General features: G+C 40.8%; 1 protein-coding gene across 2 annotated transcripts in view; it reads left to right on the forward strand.

The window, feature by feature from the left end:
- Positions 1 to 23955, forward strand: part of Fat3 (FAT atypical cadherin 3) — a 525564-nt gene that overhangs the window by 477400 nt on the left and 24209 nt on the right. For both annotated transcript variants that reach the window (XM_042685232.1, XM_042685233.1), the window contains exons 17-20: positions 366 to 563; positions 3377 to 4175; positions 13989 to 14123; positions 17165 to 17322. In XM_042685232.1, coding sequence (XP_042541166.1) covers positions 366 to 563; positions 3377 to 4175; positions 13989 to 14123; positions 17165 to 17322 — 1290 coding nt within the window. The remainder of the gene's footprint in view (positions 1 to 365; positions 564 to 3376; positions 4176 to 13988; positions 14124 to 17164; positions 17323 to 23955) is intronic.

Consider the following 23955-nt stretch of genomic DNA (forward strand, 5'->3'; position numbering starts at 1 on the left):
TCTACCACAGAAAGGCTAGAGAGAACGTATTTCCCCAGAGCTCTTTAGGTAAACACACATCAATGAGAGCCGATGGAGGGCAAGGTACACTCTGCACCCTCCTTGGACTTCAGGCCTGTTCCATACAAAATCCTGTGCTCCCACCTGCAGAGTGTTTGTCTCCTGGGATGGTTGGGGCAAGGCTAGGCAAGCCTAGATGGAAATCAGGATGTCTGTGGACAACAGAAGACATGATAACATCATAGGGAATCCCTTCTACTGAGACCTTGGCTTTCCAGCATCACATTCTCAGCTGGTAATGATGGGTTTTTAAATGTGCAGAGGTATAATTTTTCTCTTCCTTTTTACTATACTCTCTTATGCAGGAAAATAAGCCAGTGGGCACCAGCATCTTGCAACTGGTGGTGACAGACAGAGACTCCTTTCACAATGGGCCTCCCTTCTCATTCTCTATTTTGTCGGGAAATGAAGAAGAGGAGTTCGTGTTGGACGCTCATGGAGTCCTTCGGTCAGCAGTAGTCTTCCAGCACACAGAGTCTCCCGAGTATGTGCTGTGTGTCCAGGTATGGTTTGTCCTCTGGGCACATCAGTGTGCCTTTGTCTCTTATGCTTATTTCTTTGCCTTTTAATTGGTTTTTTTTCATGGAGCAACTGTGAAGGAATGTTCCCCTTTTCATCCCAAATTCAATTTCACACCAGTAAAAGTGGCCCATGTGTGTGTGTGTGTGTGTGTGTGTGTGTGTGTGTGTTGTGTGTGTGTGTGTGTGTGTGTTGAAATGGAAGGAAGGGAAACATCACAGATTTGGAAGGACATTCCTGGAAGCTGTGCCTGGCAGATAGTCATAGATCTAAATATACATGTCTGAAAATTCCAGAGGCTCTAATTAGCCCCTGAAGTCTTCTTTACACTTAGTATAATTTGCCAATTTCCCCACTTGGGGAAACTATCAGATATAACTGGATTAAGCTATGCTATGACCTCTGCTTGTCAAGTCATCCACTAGTGAAGAAGGAGGGGACCAAGATCCTAGGTCCTTGGCAGTCCTGGTATTGGTATTCCTGCAACTTAGCTCCCTACTGTTATTGGTCTCTGTGACAAGAAATAGGCCAGAGAGGCAAAGTAGCAGGTATGCAACAGGCATAAAAATGAACAAAAAAGAAGAGGACACATAATATAACCACGTAGGAACTTCCCATCAGCAAGATTTGGATCCCATCACCAAATTTGAATGACTTTTCCCACCCACTGGGGCCAAAAAGGGCAACCTAAGGCCATCAGGAACAATGGTGATGCTACTGTAATTCTGTGTATTTGCATAGCATTGGATTGTCTGTGCTATCTCTCTAGAGAAGTTGGAATTTATTCTACTCCATAAAAATATCTAAATTAGTAACTGCAGATTAAGACCATGTCTCTCATCTCTCCAATAATAATAATATATAAATGATTTTATATCAATCACAGGGTAGAGACTTGAGGGCCAAGGCAAACTTGCAAGTGTCTTCTCACAGCAATGAATATAATTCTTTGCCCAAATTATCTAATTTTTCTAGTTGTTAGAGAGGAGGTATCATGTCTCAGATGTTGTAATCCCCATAGTGAGCCTTCTCCTCATACACCCTAATATGAAAATGTACCAAGTCCCTGTATCTTCCGCCTCCATAAGGTTCCTGTGTGTATTACTGTGTTCCCTTTACCACTACTTTATTCTCTACTACTTTATATACATGCTGTTACTATAAGAGCCTCCCTAGGTGATTTCTCTGGCTTTGCTCACCCCTCTTGGGCTGATCATTTCACTTTGATTGTGTCCTGATAAGCAAACTATAGCCCTTAGGGCAAATCCTATCCTTACCAGCTTGTTTTTGTAAATAAAGTTTTACTGGAACACAGACTCACTCATTCATTTACACATATTCCATGGCTGTTTCTAGGCGGTAAGAACAGAACTGAGTAGTTGACAAGAACTACATAACCCACAAAGCCCAAAATTTTCTCTAGCCCTTAACCAAAAATTGTTGATACCCACCCTGAAATTTTCAAAAAAAGCCAGTGCTTCTTTAGAGCTTGAAAACTTAGGGCCTGCAAGTTGGATTCTGGCTCCGGACTTCCATTATTTGGGATATTGTGGCATGTAGGCACATGTCGCCCTCCAGTCTTTCTCTGATCACAGGTCCACTGTCACTTTGTCCCAGCAGCTTCATGATTTGTGACCCCTAATATTATGGTGGCAAACACTAGTTAATCTGTGTGGTCCAAATTGTCCTCTGAGGCTCTCCATGGCTTGACTTCAAGTTCACTCTCCTGTACCAAACATAACTTCCCCAGGTCTCAGTTTCCATTTAAGCAAAGTGTGTGGTGATGGTATTGATAAAAACAGCAACAGTCCTCTGAACTGTAACAAGCTAAGTATTTCTATTGGTTACACTTGGGATGAGCACATTACAATCACTCTTTTAATTCCCTCAAGAACCCTGTGAGACAGAAACTACTAGTTATTTTGCTCATATTAAGGATAAAAAAATAGAAGCTCAGAGAAGTGAAGTAACTTATTCAGTGCTAGCTATGGAGTGAATGTCAGAGCTAAGATTCCAGTTCTGTCCTGTCTGATACCAGACACTTGCTCTTACATTGCTTCCTCCAAGTAAGGATGCACATCCCCTAATCCTACCTGACCTGTAGGTCACTAGAGCTCTAGCTCTTTAAACAATTGTTCCATGGATCCATCTGTAGAAATCTGCCCTTCTGAAGCTCCTCACCACTAACTGCTTCCATGTTGCGAGTGACAGGTGCTCACTAAAGGTCCATTGTTAGAGTGTTCCATCAGACCCTACATAAAGAAGGGAAAAAGTAGAAGCTTTTATAAGCTCTCTGTTTTTCCCTTTGGTGTGCCATTTTTCATTCTAAATCTCATGGTGTTATAATCCCATTGAAATGATGTTGCCTCTTAAATGCTCAGAAAAGTGCCATCTGGTCCAATCAACAGGAAAGAAACCAGCAGAGAACAGATTCCGTCTCCAAGTCAGAATGCTGTTTTATCAGGCTTGCCTGTGGTTTCTGGCCAAAATAAAAGCAGGCCAGCCTGTTGTGAGCATGTTGTATGTTGTAGCATCCCCAGCCTCCTTCCCCATTCACTCCCCCTGGCTTGATTATGTTGACACATTTTATTGTCCATAACAGAGTGTATACATGGAGACTGAAGATGATAAATCACGCCTCTTATTTAAGTGTGCTGCCTCAGCATTTTTCAGAGTAGTGACATAGGATAGACAAAGAGGCAACCTACTGAAAAGTACATCTATCTTCTTTGATTTTTTTTTCATGATAGTGGCTGTTTTCTTAATTTCTTGCATCTCTTCCTCTTGGTTACCCTAGGCAAAAGACTCGGGTAAACCACAGCAAGTTTCTCACTCCTATGTTCGAGTGCGGGTCATTGAGGAAAGCACCCACAAGCCCACTGCCATCCCCCTGGAGATTTTCATAGTCACAATGGAGGACGACTTCCCTGGTGGAGTCATTGGGAAGATCCACGCCACAGATCAAGATGTGTATGATGTGCTCACGTTTGCCCTGAAGTCAGAGCAGAAGAGCTTGTTCAAAGTGAACAGCCATGATGGGAAAATCATCGCCCTGGGTGGGCTGGACAGTGGCAAGTATGTCCTGAATGTGTCTGTGAGCGACGGCCGCTTCCAGGTCCCCATCGACGTGATTGTACACGTGGAGCAGCTGGGGCATGAGATGCTACAGAACACTGTCACCATCCGCTTTGAGAATGTGTCCCCCGAGGACTTCGTGGGGCTGCACATGCATGGGTTCAGGCGCACCCTGCGGAATGCAGTCCTCACCCAGAAGCAGGACAACCTGCACATTATCAGCATCCAGCCAGTGGCAGGCACCAACCAACTGGATATGCTCTTTGCCGTGGAGATGCACAACGGCGAGTTCTACAAACCAGCCTATCTGATCCAGAAGCTGTCCAATGCCAGGCGGCACCTGGAGAATGTGATGCGCATCTCAGCTATCCTGGAGAAGAACTGCTCTGGCCTAGACTGCCAGGAGCAGCACTGTGAGCAAGGCCTATCTCTGGATTCCCATGCACTCATGACCTACAGCACGGCTCGCATCAGCTTTGTGTGTCCACGCTTCTATAGGAACGTGCGTTGTACCTGTAATGGTATGTTAACATTTCCTCCTATCTCCTGAGACTTTAGGCCTAGGCTGTATACCATCTCTTGTATACATTCATCTAGTCACTTAGTAAACTATTGTCCACACACTATGTACCCAATAACTATGATGCACACTGGGGTTATAGGAGAGACAAGACAAGCCAATTCTCACTCCCAGGGAGCTTTAGCTTTGTGTGCAGCACAAATAGACAAGCAAGTCTCTGTGACAAGCATTGTTGGAAGTGCAGAATCCTACAGGAGGGTGTTAGGAGATGAACCTTCTACCTGGAGTGTCCTGTGCCTTGAGAAAAAAGTCAGGTAGGACTTCAGGGAGGAGTAGGAGAGTGTGCAAGGAAAAGGCAGCTTGCATGAAGCATAACAGAGACTTAAGAATGGAAGCTGGGGGAGAGGGGGCGGGTGTACACTGAGGACATTGAAAGAGCTTCCCATTTTCTAGAAGGAGATGGTAGTGATGCCAAATAAGACTGGAGAGCAGACCAGCGATCACAGCAGGGCCAAGAACCAAGATGAAGAATATAGAAATTATACCAAGGCACAAGGAGATATTGGCTGGTTTGAAGTGAAAAACTGATGGGATTATCTCTGTCTTTCACCATGGCCTTCCTAGGGGAATGGATGAGCAGAGCCAGGCCGGGGGCAGGGAAACGAGTTAGGAAGCTGTTGCAGACAGTAAGGGCAGCTCAGTTGGCTCCAGTGAAAAATGAGGGCCAGATGTTTGGAAGCAGTTAAGGAATGGATTCGGTGCTCAGAACTGCAGAGATGGAATGGTTTGTATTTGTTGATGTCACTGTAATCATTGAATCTTGACCTTTGCTAGTCAAAGGCCAGAGCTGTACAGAGTCTCATGCCCATGATGTTCAGTGAGAAGAATTGCTTGTTCTTCCTCTTTTCTTCTCTGATCTATAGACCTATAAATTCATTGCACTCTTCTGAGAAAAATTGAACCCAGAGTTTTTCTATCCAGTGGGAACTTGGTCCAAAGGGGGTGTGGCCAGGGAGAGTCATTTGTATCCCTATAGGTAGCTGTAGCAGGCAACATCCTGGCAGGAATTTCCTGGTTGCAGTTTGAAGAAAGGATGACCTAGGGAACACAGATCCCTCCTGGAGATTTTGAAAGACCCTCCTGGCAACCCAGAAGACTGGGGCACTTGCCTTGAGGTGGGTGTCCAGTGACTTCCATTTGCACTGTTATCAGAGTCAGTGCTGGTTGGACTTGGGGAATATGTAAATTAGCTATGAAGTAACTCAGAGCATACATGCCAGGTGAGATTGAGCTCTGGCAGATGTCAGCAGCATGCAGAATTTATGTATGCCAGCTGTCCAGATCTTGCCTAGATGCTCTTTGCAGGCAAACTGATTTATGTATCCAAGCTCTGCTAGGCCTTTCTGCAGTGATTAACAGCAGGGTTCAAAGGGGGTTCAGGACAGGAAAGACATCTGAGAAACTGTACTGGCTAATTAATCTTTGTACGCACAGTCAGAGTGGAAGAAAAATCTATTAAGAAGGCAGTGTACTAGACACTAAAGATTTGGAGTGATAATCATGCACTTTCTGCCCTATTTGTTGGCTATGGCAAAGCAAGCTTGCCAGCACCTACTTACTATAGCACTGGCACAATAAGTGATGAAGAATAGAAAGCATAGTTTCTTCTGCAGCCTGAAAGAAGCCTCTGGAATTTGTACACAGAGTATTTATTTGCTGCATCTCTGCATGGATGCAAGTTCATATTTTTTCTTTTATTTTTTGTGCCAATCATAAGACTTGAACTCAGGGACAAGACACTGTTCCCGTGCTTTTTTGATCAAGGCTTGAGCCACAGATCCACTTCTGCCTTTGTTTGGTATTTAATTGAAATAAGAGTCTCACAGACTTTTCTGCACAGCTGGGTTTGAACTATGATCCTCAGATCACAGCTTCCAAGTAGCTAGGATTACAGGCATGAGCCACTGGCACCTGCTCATGTATTTATTTTAAATATGGATTTAAAAGAGCAATTTTGCTGAATGTGAAAGGGCTTTCTGATCAGTTTATATGAGACGTGAATGTTTCAAATACAATATTTCCATGGTGATAGCCCTTCCCACAATTTCTGTAGTATCCATAACGTTTTTTATTCCTAGTAAACCTAAAATACCAGAACTTTTTTGTGGTGCACCCCCTAGAGAGACTAGGGAGCCTTCTGAGTTTGAAAAGAAAGTATTTCTTCAGTGACAGTTCTATGAATGGTTAGTCCCAGCTCTTAGCTTCTTCTCACCTTCAAGTCCTTCTTCTAATTAAACTATAACATAAAATCTAGAATTTGGTAGTAAAAGGAGTTCAAAATATCATCCAGCCAAAAGCATCTTCAGCAGGTGATATACTAATGTTCACCATGGTAGGTGGGCATCTTACCCAAGGTCCTAGCACTGGTAGAGAGGCATGTTGACTTAGTATACAGAATCTATGCTGATCTTCTTGGTCCCTATTTTATTGTCTGATGCTATGATTTGAATCTACAACTGTTTCCTTCAGCCTCATGTGTTGAAACTTGATTGTCAGCTCATGGCCTTTGAGGGGTGATTGGATCACAAGAGCTCTAGTTTAATCAGTGGATTTTTCATTCTTAATAAAGTCATAGCTGAATGGGCTGTTAAGAGTTGCAGCCTAATTGGAGAAACAAGGAGCACACCTTCCAGGGTGAATCTTGTCCCTGGACCTTCCTTCTCTCTGTCTCTGCTTCCTGGCTGCTATAAAATAAGCAGCTCTGCTTTACAATGCCCTTCTCCCACGATGTTCTGTCTTACCCCGAGTCATGGATGCAGATGAACATGGCTTAAGATATTTAAGAGCCAAAATAAAATTTTTCCATTTGTGCCAGTACTGGCACCTGAACTCAACACCTTTGGCTTCACTCATGCCTGGCATGAGGCACAAACCTACTTCTAGTTTTTTGGTGGCTAATTAGAGATAGGAGTCTCATGGTTCTTCCCAGTCTGCCTTCCAACAATGATCCTCTGATCTTTTGCTTCTTGAGTAGCTAGGAAAACAGGTGTAAGCCACAGGCACCCAGCAAAATCTTTCCTTCTTGAAATTGATTTGCTCAGGTATTTTGTCACAGTGACTAATATCTGCATCTGATTACAAGGCGTCCTCCTTTAAAAATGTGTCAGCACCTCAGAAATCTCACTGCAAGGTAAAGAAGAAAGAATATCACTCGAGTTCAGGTGGCAAGCTCTTAGCTGTAATAATAGTATTCCCTCATCTTTTCTAAAGTATCCTTTTAAAATAAGTACAATAAAGAATTGTCAGGGTTAGCTGTTAGTACTTTTAGTCATCTCCTCAGTTTTTACTTCTCTCCCCCAAACTCATATAACTGGTATTGATTGCTCATCTGTTTATCCTAGGAGGAAGACAGATTCATTGAACGGGTTTCCCACCTCTTGGTGGGATACTTAACATGGAATTGAGGTAGCTATCCATTCAGTGCTGTGTAGTAATGTTGAAACAGAGCTGATCTCCAGTCATTTATTCTCTTCTCAACTTCCAGCTCATCTTCTCATGAAGATTTTTAGTCCAATTATCATCATTAGCAACTTGAACCAAAATGCTGAGTTGTGCTAACAAAATTAAAGCAGACTTGGAATTTAGTGCCAAGTAAGCTCGTTAAATTCCATCCACCACCAGCATCACAGCATTCCATTTGAACAGAACTCAAGAGATGCAAACTTTTGTGTCACAGGGTCTCACATCCATGAGAGCTTGCACCTGAGCTGCAATCCACCTGCTTTAGGCTTTCTGTCATTGCTGGGATCGCAGGTGCACACTATTGAGGAACCCCAGTTTTCCAGTTTTGCACCACTGTACCCCAGCTATCAGAAAGCTTCTTGACAACTTTTTCCCAAGCCAGTCCTCAAACCTCAGTCTTCCTGTTTTCAGCCTTCCAAGCAGCTAAGATTACTGGTGTGAGCCAACAGAGCTCTTACCTGACCACTTTCCTCAAAGTATTTCTCATTGTGCCTTACTAACTCTGCACAGATTTGGAGGGAAGTTGAAATCGTCCAGATTAGTATCCCACCCATTGCTGACATCCTGTTTACTGTATTTCTGGCCCAGAAATTTGACTAAGGATCAAGCATTAATTCCAGGTTTCACATGACAGCACTGATAAAAATCTTCTGCCTTATATATCACTGCATTAAAATTTATCTTCTTATAACATCACACAACAGCATCCTTTACAGTCACAAGGAACCTGACTTCTCCAAGCCCTGCTCTCCAGAGAGCTGATGATAGTTGTTATGAGGCCTTGAATCCTTTTCCTAGCCAACTACCAGAGTTTCCTTTGCACCTTACCTTATGTGTTATGAAGACATATAGGTGGCTTCACGAGAACACAGAGGAGGAATAGAGCAGGGAGTCATCAGTTCTACTAGGAGTAGTCCAGGAAAGGCATTGCAAACAATACACTTGTAGCAATGGGTCTTTTCTAGTGGGCGGATACATTTTGAACAAAGAAAGTAATAGAGAAGTTTGAGTATCATTAGATTTGTTCATTCACTCAACCATTAGTCAAGTTCCATGTTACAGCAGGCTCTGGGTAAATTCATAGGAAAGGAGACTGGTGTGGGTCTCCTCCCCCTAGAGTAAGGAAGAGTATCATGGCCTCCAACAGATGAAAGAGCTTGAGTAGGGCTGGATGAGAAAGAATCAGAATTGTTTTGGATGGAATCAGGGAAAGAGGCCATCATAATGCACTTGTAATGAGGGAATAAGTGAAACTATTAATACTCCTTGGAGGCAGTATGAGATTTCAAAATGGGCCTTGATGAGTTTTTTAAAAGGAGAAAAAAAAATCTGAAATCAGGCCTGCTCTTGGGCTGGGGTTTACTACTGTTCATTGCCTGAGAAGAATGCTAATAGTATCCATCATGATGGGATTTGTTTTTTGTGTGATTTTTGTTTTTTGTTTTTGTGTACATGTATGTGCCAGCATTGGGCTTGAACTCAGGGCATCAGCTCTGGCATAGCTTTTCATCTACCACTTGAGCCACATCTCCACTTCCAAATTTTTGGTAGTTAATTGGAGATCAGAGTCTTTCCTGCTGATTTCAACTCATGATTCTCAGATCTCAGCCTCCTGAGTAGTTAGGATGACAGACATAAACCACCAATGCCTGGCTTCCACTATGGTTCTGAATCCCCTTCAGTGTTGTCCTTGAATGCTGAGAGAGTTCTATCCACAGTCCAGAAGATTTTATTTTCCCTTCACCAGGGATGTGTCTCTGCAGATCTGTCATCTCCAGCCATGTGAATCCCAAAGTGCCAGGCAGGAGAGGGCTGGCACTGCTTCACAGTGTGAATATTCAGTGGACCCCAAGGAAGAGGTCTGGAATGAAACTGCACAGCCTTTAGTGAAATCATATATAAAAACTGGCCAGGTCAGGTAAACAGTGTTCTGGGAGAGTCTTTGCTTCTGGGAGAACCACAATAGATCACTGCAGAGCTGAGAGTTTGGGTGAATGTATTTAAAACTTCTTACAGGCTATGAATTAAGAAGGCAGCTCCTTGATTTATGTGGCATTAACCAGTGCAGGGCATACTGACAAAGCATGAGTCCTGGGTGTGGGATGTGTACAGTTAGTTATTGGATTCTTCAATGTAATGAGGCTGTGACATAAATCGAGAAGTTGAGTCTGCTCCAAGTGGCAGCGTAATAATCATTGCTAGATGCTGATGTATTGGGCCAATGGCATAGACATGATCTAGGGGATTGTGAGGATGCTGTGGAGATGAAGAGAATCATAAATATGCTAGTGAGACCCTTCCAAAACTTCAACAGGACTACCCTTCTCTTTGCACACCCCAAAATGCTAAAGCTTCTCCTCAAATGGATCATCTATTGTCAGTGTTATAAAAAAAGATCTAAATTTCCTCCCCAAACAAACCTTCAGAAGATAGGAAACCTTGTTTCAGACAAATCTGTGCATATTCCTCCTGGTGCAGAGGCTATGGATAAAGGCTATGGTGGTGCAGATACTCAGTCATGCATGCCCTGCCATGCTGATGGGTAAAAGGCTCCAAGCCTAATTTTATGTCACCACAAATCACCGTACACATTACAAATCTGATTCTAAAAGGACAATGAACGAGTTACACATGCAGTCAGATCTTTGCTGTGTTGCCAAGCCAAGTTAGTGGTTACAACTTTAATATCTCATTCAAGTTTTTTTCTTTACAAATGGCTTTCATCAACACCTGATATGATATTCATGATATTCATGATCCATTAATATTCATGATGGAGAATCATCATTCTTATTTTCCTAAACAAACAAACAAGAAAGTCAAGACTCAGAAGAGCCAAGAAATATGTTCAAGGCTACAGTGCACAAATCAAATAATGAGCCAGGGCCATATTCCAGATCTTTAGTTTATCTCTTTTATAATATTTTTTATTGTAAAGATACTATACAGAGGGGTTACAGTTACATGAGTAAGATAATGAGTACATTTCCCATGGAGCATTGTTACTCCCTCCTTTGTTTTTCCCCTACACTCCCTTCCCTCCCAACCTTCTCAACTCCTCCCTCACCCCCACCCCCCCCCCCCCGCCGCAAAGTTGTAAAGTTCTTTTTCAACATAGTGTCTTGTATATCTCATTATTACAATGGGTCTTAAGTCAATACTCTTTCCTATACTATACCACCTTCCCTTAGGGGCCTGGGAATGGGGAATAGAGTTTAGTCTGCTTGTCTTTAGTTTTCATCGGCATTAAAAAGGTCTTGTTCTGCCCTGGCATACAGTAAATGGTGTTGTTTGGATTGATAAAGTAGCACATCTCCTTGCGTACATTCTCTGGAACCAAACTGATGTATGCTTAGAAGAGTGTGGAGCCTGCAGGCCCATGAGCCTCCTCTCCCCAAGCTGTCACTGAACACAGCACAAGTTCATTAAACCCAGATTACTTCATGACAGTTAATAAGATAAACTTCCTCCCAGAAGCCAACAGGAGTTAACAGTGTCAGCTCTTAACTGGTACTCAGGGGCTGACAGAGTACCTTCTGCCACTAGAGGGAGGGTTTTTAAGGCTCTTAGCAATAATATGTGTATACAGGTATCCCTGACAAGCGATGATATAAATAGGTGAGTTCTAAACTCTAATTAACTAATTAGCATCCATACAGAATTTGACTGGAAAAAGGCTCACCCCAAAATTATCTTCTGGGCCCACCTGAGATCCTTAGGGATATATGACAATTTTCAGTGTTGCCAAGTCCCTATGATAACATGTATTTCAAAGATATCTAATTTCATATGATAGTTTATAGAGAGGAAAAGATTGCAATGTTGAGTATGGAGAATATTTGGCTTTTGTGAAACTCATTTTTCAATAACTTGGCAAGTTTTTACTTCAGTTTGTGGTCTTGAACACACCTGCCCTCAGCTCAGAGAATGTTGAAGCTATCCCACTTTTGAAGCCTAAACTGCCTTTGTACTTCCTGGAACCCTAGAGAGAGAGCTGGGGCTAGAGCAGCAACAGAGGCAACTGCCTCCATAAGTCTGGCTGAGCACAGCCCAGGCTGGAACTCAGGGGAAGCCCCGAAGGGTTTTAAAGCATCAAAATACAATTCCCTGCAAAACAAACAAACAGAGAAAAAGCACCTGTCCTCTTACTCCTAAAGAGTCTATTAAAGACAACAACAACAAAAGAACCAAAGTCACTGGCTAATAAGATAATATTTAAGTGTACACTTCTACTACTTCTATTGATATTGTTAATTTTAGAATGTACTTGTCATACTAGTTATATCAATTTTTTAATATATCACAGAGTTGCATTTTTACAGGGGGAGTTGAATCTAGCATAAACTATTCATTAGTGACTGTGACTTAATTACACGGGTTGATGTGCATTAATTATATATGGAGAAGAAGAAGAAGAGCTGAATCCAGTTGCTGGTATAAGTGGTGTGTGCTTGAATCCAAATGTCAGAGGTTTGGGTGGTCAGGTGAGAAGCTCTGGTTGACCCAGTCTTCTTATTCAAACATTCTCATCCTATAAGCCTGAATAAAAACCTTTTCTTCCTTAGGAAGATATATGATGTACTCTCAAGACAAAGAAATATTCTTTTCTGGACTTCCCTAGTACTCACTTGGCTCTGTGAAAGTGGACTGTTATTCATATGTGGTATTCGTGTGTGTTTGTATGTTTGTACCATTTCTTGTCACATATGCAGGTCTTTCTCCTCATTGGATTTAACCAATTACTTTATTGAATTAATATTTTTCATTTTTGTTGAATGCATGATTTCAAGAAACTACTTTTTTGTTGAATGAATATGCTTTAAGTTATTTTAAAAACTGGCTCTCAGAGCTTCTTAAAGTGGATTATGAGGTGGTCAGACAGCTGTTTTAAGTCCCATGAATATTGATGAAGATGTGACAGGAATAAAGATCTGGAGGAAAGAAAATGGGGGAAAAAATGTATTTCAGGGAGCTTGGATCTTCTAAAACCATTTGTGAAGATCACTTTAAATTTTCAGTTTGAGAAATGCCTTCATCTTCTAACGACTTTGAAAGCTGGATCCGTGCCAAAAGTACCTTTTACAACGGAACTTGAAACCGGTGGAAAATAGGATTTATGAATTCTGAGTTTGCTTGTGCTTCTTATATTGCTCCTTTTGAGAATTAGAGTTCTGAAAATGTTTGTATGTAGTTAGTATTACGTTTCTGTTTCGCCCAGACAAAAAATTGATGGTGTTATGGGATGATTTGCTTACTAAATGAGAAGAGCCCTGGTGTCGGGGAATGTGCTAATGGGCCAGCAGCCCTGTCCAGGAAAGGAGACAGGCACTCAAGTCCAGTGAGTTGTGGCTTCTTAGGAAAGGGGCAGCCTCTGGGGCTGATGCCATTCCATGTAGGAAATAATTATTTCAATTGTGAGCTATTTTTAATTGGAGTCTTTCTTTGTAGAGTCCTTTTACCATGTAAACTCTGGCCATACTGAATGGATCCTAATTACACTCAAAACACCCAGGATCTTTGAAAAGAGCCCTTCCTTCAGTGGACCTCTGTCTGCCTCCATCACAACTCACTTGGGGCCTGAATTCTGCCTTAATCACTTCATCTGCTTCCCAGGATTCCCCTTCTGTGAGATTAACCTTTCATCTTACTGGGTTGTGATCATCAGACAGTTAAAAATGAAACCTTCCATTGCCCAACATAATTCTATTTTTGAGAGCTGATCAGACACACTTGCAGCTAACCAATAAAATAGCACCTAGCAAGCGGGATTAAGAAGCAATGTGAGTTGTGCTTGTACCATTTAAAATTAGTCACACTTGTTTTTAGGGCTGCCTTGTTTTTTATTTCCCCCTCTCAGGATCAGCAGATAACATCTTCTGCACTCTCCCCTTGAGATTTTCAGGGCAGACATGATGGTCCAAATCCAAACTCAAGCGATACAGGGAAAAGACCACCAAGATGTGGGGCCTGTATCCCAGCAAATAGCAGAAACTTGACATGGTAATCTTTCTTCAGCTATAATTGGTCTAAGAGTAATGTGTGCATATTTTAGCTGAAAAGCAGAGCTGTTTTCTTTTTGCACCTAACATGGTTTGTGTGGGCAGTGAAATTACAGCAGATCGAGATATGTGTGGTGAGCTTGCATATAAGGTGAAGCCCAACGGGGTGCCCCTGCTACTGGACAGTCATTTTGTTTCAGCTCAGAACCAGCTCATGAAACATTCGTGTATTCCCTGAAATGTGGAGGAAAACATTTTATGTACTGATCGTTTGTACTCCCCCTTTCTCACAGGAGGAGTATGCCCAGGGTCCAACGATCCTTGTGTGGAGAAGCCATGTCCGGGAGATATGCAGTGTGTAGGATACGAAGCCAGCAGGAGACCGTTCCTCTGCCAGTGCCCACCAGGAAAGCTTGGAGAATGCTCAGGTGCAGAATGGATGGGATGATCAGGGTCTAATTTTGTACTTTTGAAATACATGCCCTTCAAGAAGACAATGCTGTGTGCACACAGCACTTTCCTTCAGGATAGAGCATAGCTAAGATTCACTCTCACATTTCCTGGGGACTGGTCACCTCCGTAGTCTGTGTTGAGGAAACATGCAAAGATGAGACTCCTTAGACAAAGGGTGACCACAACATGTATTTTCAGCTGTGCCACACAGCTGTTAGGAGTATGGCATTATGGAAAATAGAGACTGTTGGGTGGACAGAGAGACAAAGTATGTGTGACATGGATAGCCACAAAACAGAGGTCAACAGTGGTAGGACTGAGGCAGTCTCATTGACTTCCCATGGAGTAAACCCAGCCAAAACACCCAAGTAAGCCAGAGCTCTGCTGGAAATGGACAGCTAGCGACATGTGCCAAAATGAAACATGCTTTTCGCTGCATCATATAGAAAAAAATAGAGTACTTATTTTAATTCCAATAACCTCCTGATCTTCCCTCAAATTCAAGACTTCTTTAAATTCATGTACACTCTACCCATTTGCTATAATAATAGTATTATTCATTTTGGGAGGGTACCAGTAGAATCCTCTTTTTTTGATAACATCTATTTCAAGTACAGTTGTGCTGGTACTAGTTTCAAAATCCAAGAAATATTTATTAGGTAATGATAATAATAATAATTATAGTGTGAATCAAAAATACATGTGACTTGTATGTGCAAGGCACTTTACTAAAGTAAGATTTAGAAATTCAGCCTTTGCAATGAGAAGTGCTGTTCCTGAAAATGCAAATAAAACCATGAAGCAAAGGGAGAAACAAGATGCTTGCCTAAGTTGTCAAAAGATTTAGGCTTAGTTCAAACCATGCCCTTAATATATGATATGCGCACAACAGATGAATGTATAGGTAATCATAAAACCAAGTTCTGCAGCATCTGGTATTACTTTCTGCCAATCTCCATCTCCTTTCTATAGAAAACATTTTAAATTGTCAAAGATTGTCACCCATTTGGAATTCCTGTGCTTTCAATCTTTTATTCTAGTGAAGCTATTACTTTATGTGCTGAAACATAAAGTAAGAAATAAAGATGGTAAACTAAGAATTCAATAATGGGGATGGACCACACAGTCTAGGAAGGGTCACTGTGTAGTTAATGGTCAGAAAGCAGACTAGTGATTGGTCTCACATGAATTTATAACTGCTATCTTTTTCAACACTTGTAAAAATGACATAAGTCGGCTATTATGTTAGGACACTTGAAGAACATGGACATTCTTTAATAATGGTTTTGTTGTTGTCCATTGTTTTATGGAATTGAAAGTTCCAGAATGCCTCAGTGATGCTGACCCAAGGTAGAGATGCAAAAGTGCTCTTGTGTTTTGCTTTTTTTCTTTTTGATGGTGCTGGGGTCTGAAGTACTGGCTCGCACCTTTGCATGGAGAGTAGGAAATGTCTTTCTCCCTATTTTTCCTTTTATACATTTTTATTGTTATTGGAAAGGTGATATATAGAGGGGTTACAGTTACATAAGTCAGATAATGAATACATTTCTTTTTTATAAGTTTTTTATTGTGAAAATACTGTACAGAGGAGTTGCAATTACATGAGCAAGGTAATGCGTACATTTCTTATCAAGCATTGTTGCCTCCTCCTTTGTTTTTCCCCTACCATCCCTTTCCTTCCACCTCTACAACTACACTCCCCACCCTACCCGCCTAAATTGTAAAGTTCTTTTTTCGACATAGCATCTTGTACATCTCATTGTTGCACCTGTATCCCTATTTAAACTATTTGTTTTTTCCCTTCTCCTCCCCAAATTTTACCAACATCACATACAGTGAAAACAGGGGTTATGTCATATTGGAGGGACATAAAAAGCAACAAAAAATTGCATGGTATAAATACATTAGAAACAATAGCAAGAAAGAAAAAAACACTTGTGTCCCTATTATGGGGTTCATTTTGCTTAACATCATCTTATCTGATGTTTTCTGCTTGTCCCAGACATATACTAGTTATTGCAAATAAGGAAACCATGGAACCTATGTTTCTTTGGTCCTGGCTTACTTCACTTAATATTATTTTTTCCAAGTCTTTCCATTTCCTAACAAATGGGGCAATGTCATTCTTTCTGATGGAGGCATAGAATTCCATTGTGTATATATACCACATTTTCTTGATCCATTCATCTACTGAGGGGCCTCTGGGTTGGTTCTATATCTTAGCTATGGTAAATAATTTTGCAATAAACAGTTCTGCTGGTAGCTTTAGTATGGTCTTGTTTGTGATCATTTGGGTAAATTCCCAAAAGTGGGATTTCTGGGTCATAGGGGAGCTTTATGTGCAGTCTTTTGAGGAACCTCCATTCTACTTTCCAAAGTGGTTGAACAAGTTTACACTCCCACCAACAATGCAGTAAGGTTCCCTTTTATCCACATCCTCTCCAGCATCTGTTGTTATTAGAGTTCTTGATTCTAGCTATTCTAACTGGGGTGAAATGGAATCTCAATGTTGTTTTGATTTGCATTTCTTTTATGGCTAGAAAGGATGAGCATTTCTTCATGTGTCCATTGGCCATTCTTATTTCCTCTTTACTTTTACCCTGTTATACCAAAATACATCCTTGCTAAAATTTTTCTATAATGGGAGGTAAGAATCTACTGATACTTAAAAAAAATACAAGTAATAGAATTCACATGGGAAACTAAGAATTTTATGGTAATTGGTCAATGCACACACACACATTGACCAGTGTGTATTTGTGCACATTCATGTGTGTGTGTGTGTGTGTGTGTGTGTGTGTGTGTGTATACATGCAACTGGCTTTTACTTTGAAGATAAGAATGTGACATGAAATGGAAAACTACTCTTTAAATATAACTGATTTTTCCTCAATGCATTCCATAACTTCCCATGGTCTTGAATCAATTTGCTTAGTGGTTGTTGGGTGATTTCATGTGTCCCTGCTCATTTCTAGATGTTAAGAGAACCTATGTCTTCTTGGAATGGTCTTTCCAGGGCACACTTCCCTCAGCTTCGCGGGAAACAGTTACATCAAGTACCGACTTTCTGAAGACAGCAAAGAAGAGGACTTTAAGCTAGCTCTGCGTCTGAGAACCCTACAAAGCAATGGGATTATCATGTACACCCAAGCAAACCCCTGCATAATCCTGAAGGTATGCAAACTCCACTGGCTTTTCCCTATAGTCCGTTCTTATGTGAATTTTCTGGTTCTTGGGCAGGGGCTACTGGAGTCATTTTGGCTTTGAACAGACTTGACAGTGAAGAGTGGGGCGGCAGCAAAGTGTACGATGCCTCCCTTTCCTCGTAGAGACTGAGCAGTCCCCTCTAAAGCAGGTTCAAAGACTTGCCTCTTTTGAGCTATAATCATTCAACAGGTCCTTAGAAAGCATCTCCTAACACTTCCCTGAGTGATCCTTTACCAGGCTCCACCTGATCCTCACCCACATAGCTCTAACCTTTCCCTCTGAGGTCAGCCCTCTTCCTCAGCAAGTAAATTGGAGATGTATAGAGGACACAGCATATCCTATCGTGACACAAGTAACACAATTTTTAAATTATTTCTCTGCTTCAAAACCCTTCCTCACACAGTCAGATTTCTCTTAGAACAAATCTGACATCTTAACACAGCTTCTAGTGCTTCACAAAAACCTCAGCATAATTGTGAACTGCTTTATTGGCACCTCTTTATTTTAAATTCACTAGAAGTTTGTTATATATTAACATTTCCATTTGATAACAGCAAGAAGATAACAGCAAGCCAGGTAGGGTGGCTCATGCCTATAATCCCAGCTAATAAGATGAAGGTGGAGGCAGACTTGTGTGTTAAATGCCAGCCTTGTCAAAGATGGTAAGGCTCGTTCTCAAAACCAAAACATACACCAAAGGTCTGTGGTGTTGTTCAAGTGGTAGAACAACAAAAGTACCACCCAAAAAAAAAAAAAGGAAAAGACAGTTTAAGTCATTTATCCAAGGTTACACAACTAACAAGTATCAAGGCCACCACTCACTTTCCAGTGACTCCTTCCATGCTGTCAATCCCCATGCAACCATCACCCTCCACCTTGTCACAACTGATTTTGTCAAAAATCACACTTGGAGCATTTAGAAGCTGGATTCAGCTCCTGAGTGAAGTGAAAGATATGGCAGCTGAGACTCTTAACGGCTGATGCTATTCCCATGGGGTCACGGTTTGAGCCGACTGCAAAGTAGAAAATGCCCTCCACATGAACGTTCTCCAAATTGGAAATCTATCTTTTGCCCAAGGTTTAGCTTAGCTAGGATTTTTCTAGCTTTTCTCCTTTTATTGTTTGATATACCATATCCAAGTAGAACAGATGGCCAAGCCCTTAACATGAAAACCAGGTGAGAAAGGAGGAAATACAGAGACCGTTCAATGCCAGTGGTTTCTCTTAACTGTTACAGACTTTAACTCACCCACTTAGAGACCAGAGGGATGAGCAGAAAGTCAGGGTTTAAAAGTGGACTCATTTTTATGTGGACTCTCCCATTATCTGTATGCACTTCATTCTGAGAATCATTTCAGCTGGGGAGTGAAAAACCAAGGTTTTAAAAGAAAATAAGAGAAGCTCTGTGGAGAACAGTAGGTTTGAAATAGATGGTACTCTTTGGGTTAGTAAAGCATATTTAGCCTCCTGAATTTTATTTAGTAACTATAAATTCATAAGAAAAGAACAAATTTTATTATAGTATAAAAGTCTTAGGAACACCTTACAAATACTCAGTTGTTTTAATAAACAAAAATGTTTTCCTTCCTAAATGTAAGCATCCAGTAAATAAAACATATATAATATTCCAGATATAGCAAAACCAGAACTTCACTTATGAAAGGTATATTTTGGTATATTTGGTGGTAAGGGTGGTTATTTGTCTTAATACAAAAGTACTGCAGCAATAGTGAAAATAATATAACCTAAAATAATTCTTCATGTCACATGGATGATGTGCCTTTCAGTTAGTTTCGGGATACTTTTAGAAGACTGTAATAATCTTTGATGAGCTTGGAAATCAAATTTCTGCTTAATTCAAAAACAAAAACAAAAAAGAAATAGATGCTACTCATAGAAAAGAATTTAAAAAAAAAAAAAAGGAAAAACCTAAGGCTTTTAAAAAAAATCCCTCTTCTTCCAGAAAAAGCCTGGATTAGCGCAGAAAGGTTTTCTCAGTTCAGACAGGTTGGCTCTATGCAGATGCAGGAAACGGAAGGGCACTGCTCATTTGGAGCTGGAGCTTCACCTGCCTCTGCCTGCGTCTCATCGATCTCAGCTCTCCTCCTTCAAGCTCCAGTGCTCTTCTGGTGGCAGAAATGCTTTCTATTAGCAAATCTGTATGGAATGTTAATTTTTGAGAGAGGACAAAATATTAGACTTAAAAAGGCTTGATTCTACAATGGAGCTTGTCACTTGACACCTCATAGGCATTGTCTAAACTGTGTACATCCCTGTGGATGGGAAAGAAGAATAATTAAACCTCTTAGGCAGCTCTCCTAAGATATATTATATTTCACAAAACAAGTGTTCCTGAAAATTGTGTAAATTGAAAATCTGTAAGTGGAATTCTAACTAGGGACATTTGCTATTTGAAAGACCACATCTGTTAATCCCCTTATATGACTCTCACACCCCCTTCTCCATTCTGTATGTTCTGTTAGTTTGCTTTTCATATGTTGAATTTGCCCAAAGCTGGGCACAGCTGTACTGAACTATCATAGATACTCACCAACAGTTGCCAGCAATACCACATAAGGGATTTGAATCTGTTTGCTTAACATTTACAGCCTCATGCAAGATTTCACTAGAATAATAATATGTGCCTTGTACTTTTGTTCAACGACTACGCTAAAATGCTTTATTTAAATTGCACCTCTCAATTGTTTACATTTTCCCAATCAGAGCATATTCATTGAAAAAAATACTTAAGACAAGCAATAGGGTAAAGGCTACTCCTTGAAGACAATTAAAGAATTTCATGAAGGCCTCAAGAAATTAAAACCCTCATGGATAGAAGTAACTCTGTCTCTCAGCAGCAATAAAAATAACCGTTGATCTTCTACCTGCCTTGCAAAAGAAATTTAGGGCTATCCATAAACACCCAAATGTAATTAAAATTCAAACACCATTAGGATAAAAATAAAAGGTTAAAAGTCAACCAATAAAGTTCAGAAGGGTAAAATGCCATTATCTAAAAACCAAGATCAAGAAAGAGACACAACCTCAATTGAGCACAATATAACTCTACATTTCCTGAAAGCCAACGCAACAGTGTAAACACTGGCTGAGATTCCCTTGCCTACAAAAGAAACAAATCAGGTCACCAGAAAGAGAGGTAAGGAGAAGTTACTGAAACTGTAGACTTTTTCTTTACATGTCAGTGTTTGGGTTCCAATATGGAAAAAACAGAAGGAGACCTTGGTTGTTAATTTGGAATATGAAGTGCTTTATCTTTAGGAAAGTGACAGATGATAGGTTTTATTTGGATGGTTCTTGGATATGGCTAACTTGAGACTACAAAACTAAAAGGCATGGCAGCCCACTTGATATGTCTAGATCTTTCCAACATAGACCAAACAATATCAAGAACATTTACCCTGACACATGGGAGTGTCAGAGATACGTATAAAAATACCACTGAAAAGTGACTGAACTTAAAGTAAATGCCTTTTGTAGTAATAATAAAATATCTAACATTTAATAAGACACTTTCTCTCAGACATACAATTTTGCATTTCATTCTCCTCCATGTAGGTGTCTATATTTGCCTGTGTGGAGAGTGAAGCTTACAGAGATTTGTTGACTTGCTTAAAGTGATGTCTAATCAATAGTGGATCTGTATATGCATCACAAGCAAGCAGATTGGAAGCGCTATGGAAGTTTATTAAAAAAAAGAGATTCAGAAAGCTGGGATGACCACCCATATATTTATTTATTCCTACAAGATGTACTTTTTGGGCATGTAGTCTGTGCTAGATTGCTCATAAGGCAGTTTTGAAAATAGATTTCTCAAAAGTCTCCTTTCAAAGAATATTGAACAACTCTCTCACAAAACCTGTGATAATACTGCATTAGGCGGATCTACTACACATTGAGGATCTAAAGCAGCAAGACTTTGTACCAGCATTTTGACTTTTATTCAAAATCCTGCTTTTCTCTGATTACTTGTTTCCCAAGCCCCAAGACATGGAAGATCTAGAGTAAAGCACACCACTAAAGCACACACTAAAGATGTAAATATTTTATAACATTAAGGCAACATTCTCTGAATTATGCATGTCACTGAACAAATTATCCAGCATAATATTTCAGTTTCATTGTTACTGAATTTTTTTACAACTTCATGCATACCTTAGTTTCTATTAAAATAGCATGCCCTGTGATTCGAGAAACTTCATCCTTTAAAACTAGAAAGAGTATTCTGAAGGCAAGAAAAAAAGCCTAAATATAAGCAGAGTATATTTTTCCAGGGTGAGGAGACTTAGATATGAAAAGCACAAAGTGTTTTCTTTCTCTCTCAGGCATAATGTACCTGTAAAACTGCAAGATTATTAACTTTTTACAAGGTAACTTAAGGTGTCAGGATTCTAGTGTGTCATGTAAACAAAACTGTTAACTCCAAACTCCTTGTGAAGATCCAAATAATTTCTGTTTATTAAAAAATAAAAGTGAGAATTAGAGCTGGCGATGTAGTTCAGTGGTAGAGCACTTACCTAGAATCTGAAAGACCCAAGTTCACTCCCCAGCACTGCCAGAAAACACAAATAAACACGTAAGGGTATAAATTTGCACCACTTGGCTCTTTTGTGATGAGATTTTTTAATCTCATCTTAAAAGTGATAAACAGGGGGTTACAGTTACATAAGAAAGGTAATGAGTACATTTCTTTGGAACAATGTTAGCCCCTCCCTTGTTTTCTCCCTCTTTCAGAAATAAAAGGAAATCCAATTCTGCTCAATATTCATATAAGAACATTTTATTTTCTTCAGTTAAAAAACTCTGATGTATATGAATACAGGAAAGCCACACCAGGTCTTGGTTATTGAGAGACAGATGTAGGGGTGGGTGAAGGGAATGGGCTGAGAAGCAGAGTGATTGGACATCCTTTTGCAAAAGCTTCTGTAACTCATCACTCTTCACCAGCTTGTCCATGATAGACCAGGGACAGCATTTTGTAGCATCAAGGCAAAATAGCAGATGGGCTATGGTAAAGAAGGGCATCTCCAGAGTCACATTTCACCATTTTATTACTGGTATTGAAATATAAATATGGATATTATCTAGGCCTTATCACAGAGTAAGTGTTCTAGATGATTAACAGTATCCAGTCTGTTTTGTTGATCAAAAAATAAATAAAAATGGCGTCAGATGATAAGTGAAAGTTTTCTGGAAATGAACTGTTTCTAGCCCTTTCACATCCAGACATGGACATGGCAGAGGGGAGTATACACGTCAGTGTGTGATGTGGCCATCCAGTCTACAGTGGACATAGCACCCTTGTAAAGGAAGCCAGAGTCATTCCCTCTGCCTCCAATCCAAAACCCAGAGAGGGCCAGCATTCTTCCCAGAGTCCTGGGCAGCATAGGACAGAGCCTGAATTAGATTAACATTCCTAAATTTCCAGGGCTCTTCCCCCTGCCTATCCTGTGTTTCTGTGCCATGAACGCTATGTGCAGATGAGAGTTATAAAGGCAAATATGTGAATTATTTGACTGTAGAACTTGCTGCAGGAGAGACCAATACTGTGCCTGTGAGAGTGGCCGGTGCTGTGATCATTGGTGAGTCCACCAGGAGCACATTTTGCAAAGAACTTTCAACCCATTTGAAGGAATTCCTTTGCTCCTAGTGATCTGAAGGGTTGGAGCCTTGTCACGGTCTTTGCTTTCCTTTGTCTTTTCTTCTCTTGACTAATGTCTGTGTTCTGCACAGAGCTGCAACTGCCAGCAGATTCAGCAGCAACCACGAGTCCCCCCTTTTACACACTCCAGCACAGGCTTCCATAGGATCCTGTTGCTGGTCATAGACATGGGTCAGGAAAGCAGCTTTTGCCACTCAACTTCTGTCTGTGAATCTCTTTATGGTCAAATAGAAGCCTGGCTAGACAATGGTCCATCTCTGATTCCCATGATCAGCAAGCTACCAAGTATCTGAGAAATACACACAAGGGTGAATCACAAAGGAGAGGCCAGGCCACCTCCTCAGCAGTTGGACCTAGGTCTCTGCGAAGGATTAATCCCTACCCAAGAGATCTCTGGAAGCCAGCCAGCCAGTATGCTTCAATAGCACATCATAGTCCCTCTCTGTGCACCATGTCCCCTGGGTCTAGCCCTTTGGGGAGAGCAAGCTGGCTGCCCTCCCCAAAGGAAACAGGCCCTTCCTATTGTAGCACTGACACCAGGGGTTAGACAGATCTCCAGGCCCTGACAGCTCACCAGAAGATGTTTGGAAAATGCCAGATGTTGTTAAATATGCAAACATTCTAAGCAGAGCCAATCCCTAAGCACTTTGCGAGGTATCTTTTATCTAAATGTTAAGTGCATACCAAAGGAATGTGGTTTAAGAATAATGCTAGTATTTAATGTAGAGCAGGTCTGAAACCCAACATACATATTGAAGTGGGCCCTTGGAAATGTCTATTCCTATGGAGCCTCTTTCACTTCCATTCAGAATATAGTCTCATGAATTTACTTGGGGAGTATGTGTGTATGTGTGGTTATTTAACATATGGTCAACTGTCTTATTAAAACACAAGCCAGGGAGGATGTAGACATAACTTTT

This window comes from Dipodomys spectabilis, unplaced genomic scaffold, assembly GCF_019054845.1.
Source record: "Dipodomys spectabilis isolate Male_0828 unplaced genomic scaffold, ASM1905484v1 ptg000094l, whole genome shotgun sequence".
NCBI classification, from domain to species: Eukaryota; Metazoa; Chordata; class Mammalia; order Rodentia; family Heteromyidae; genus Dipodomys; species Dipodomys spectabilis.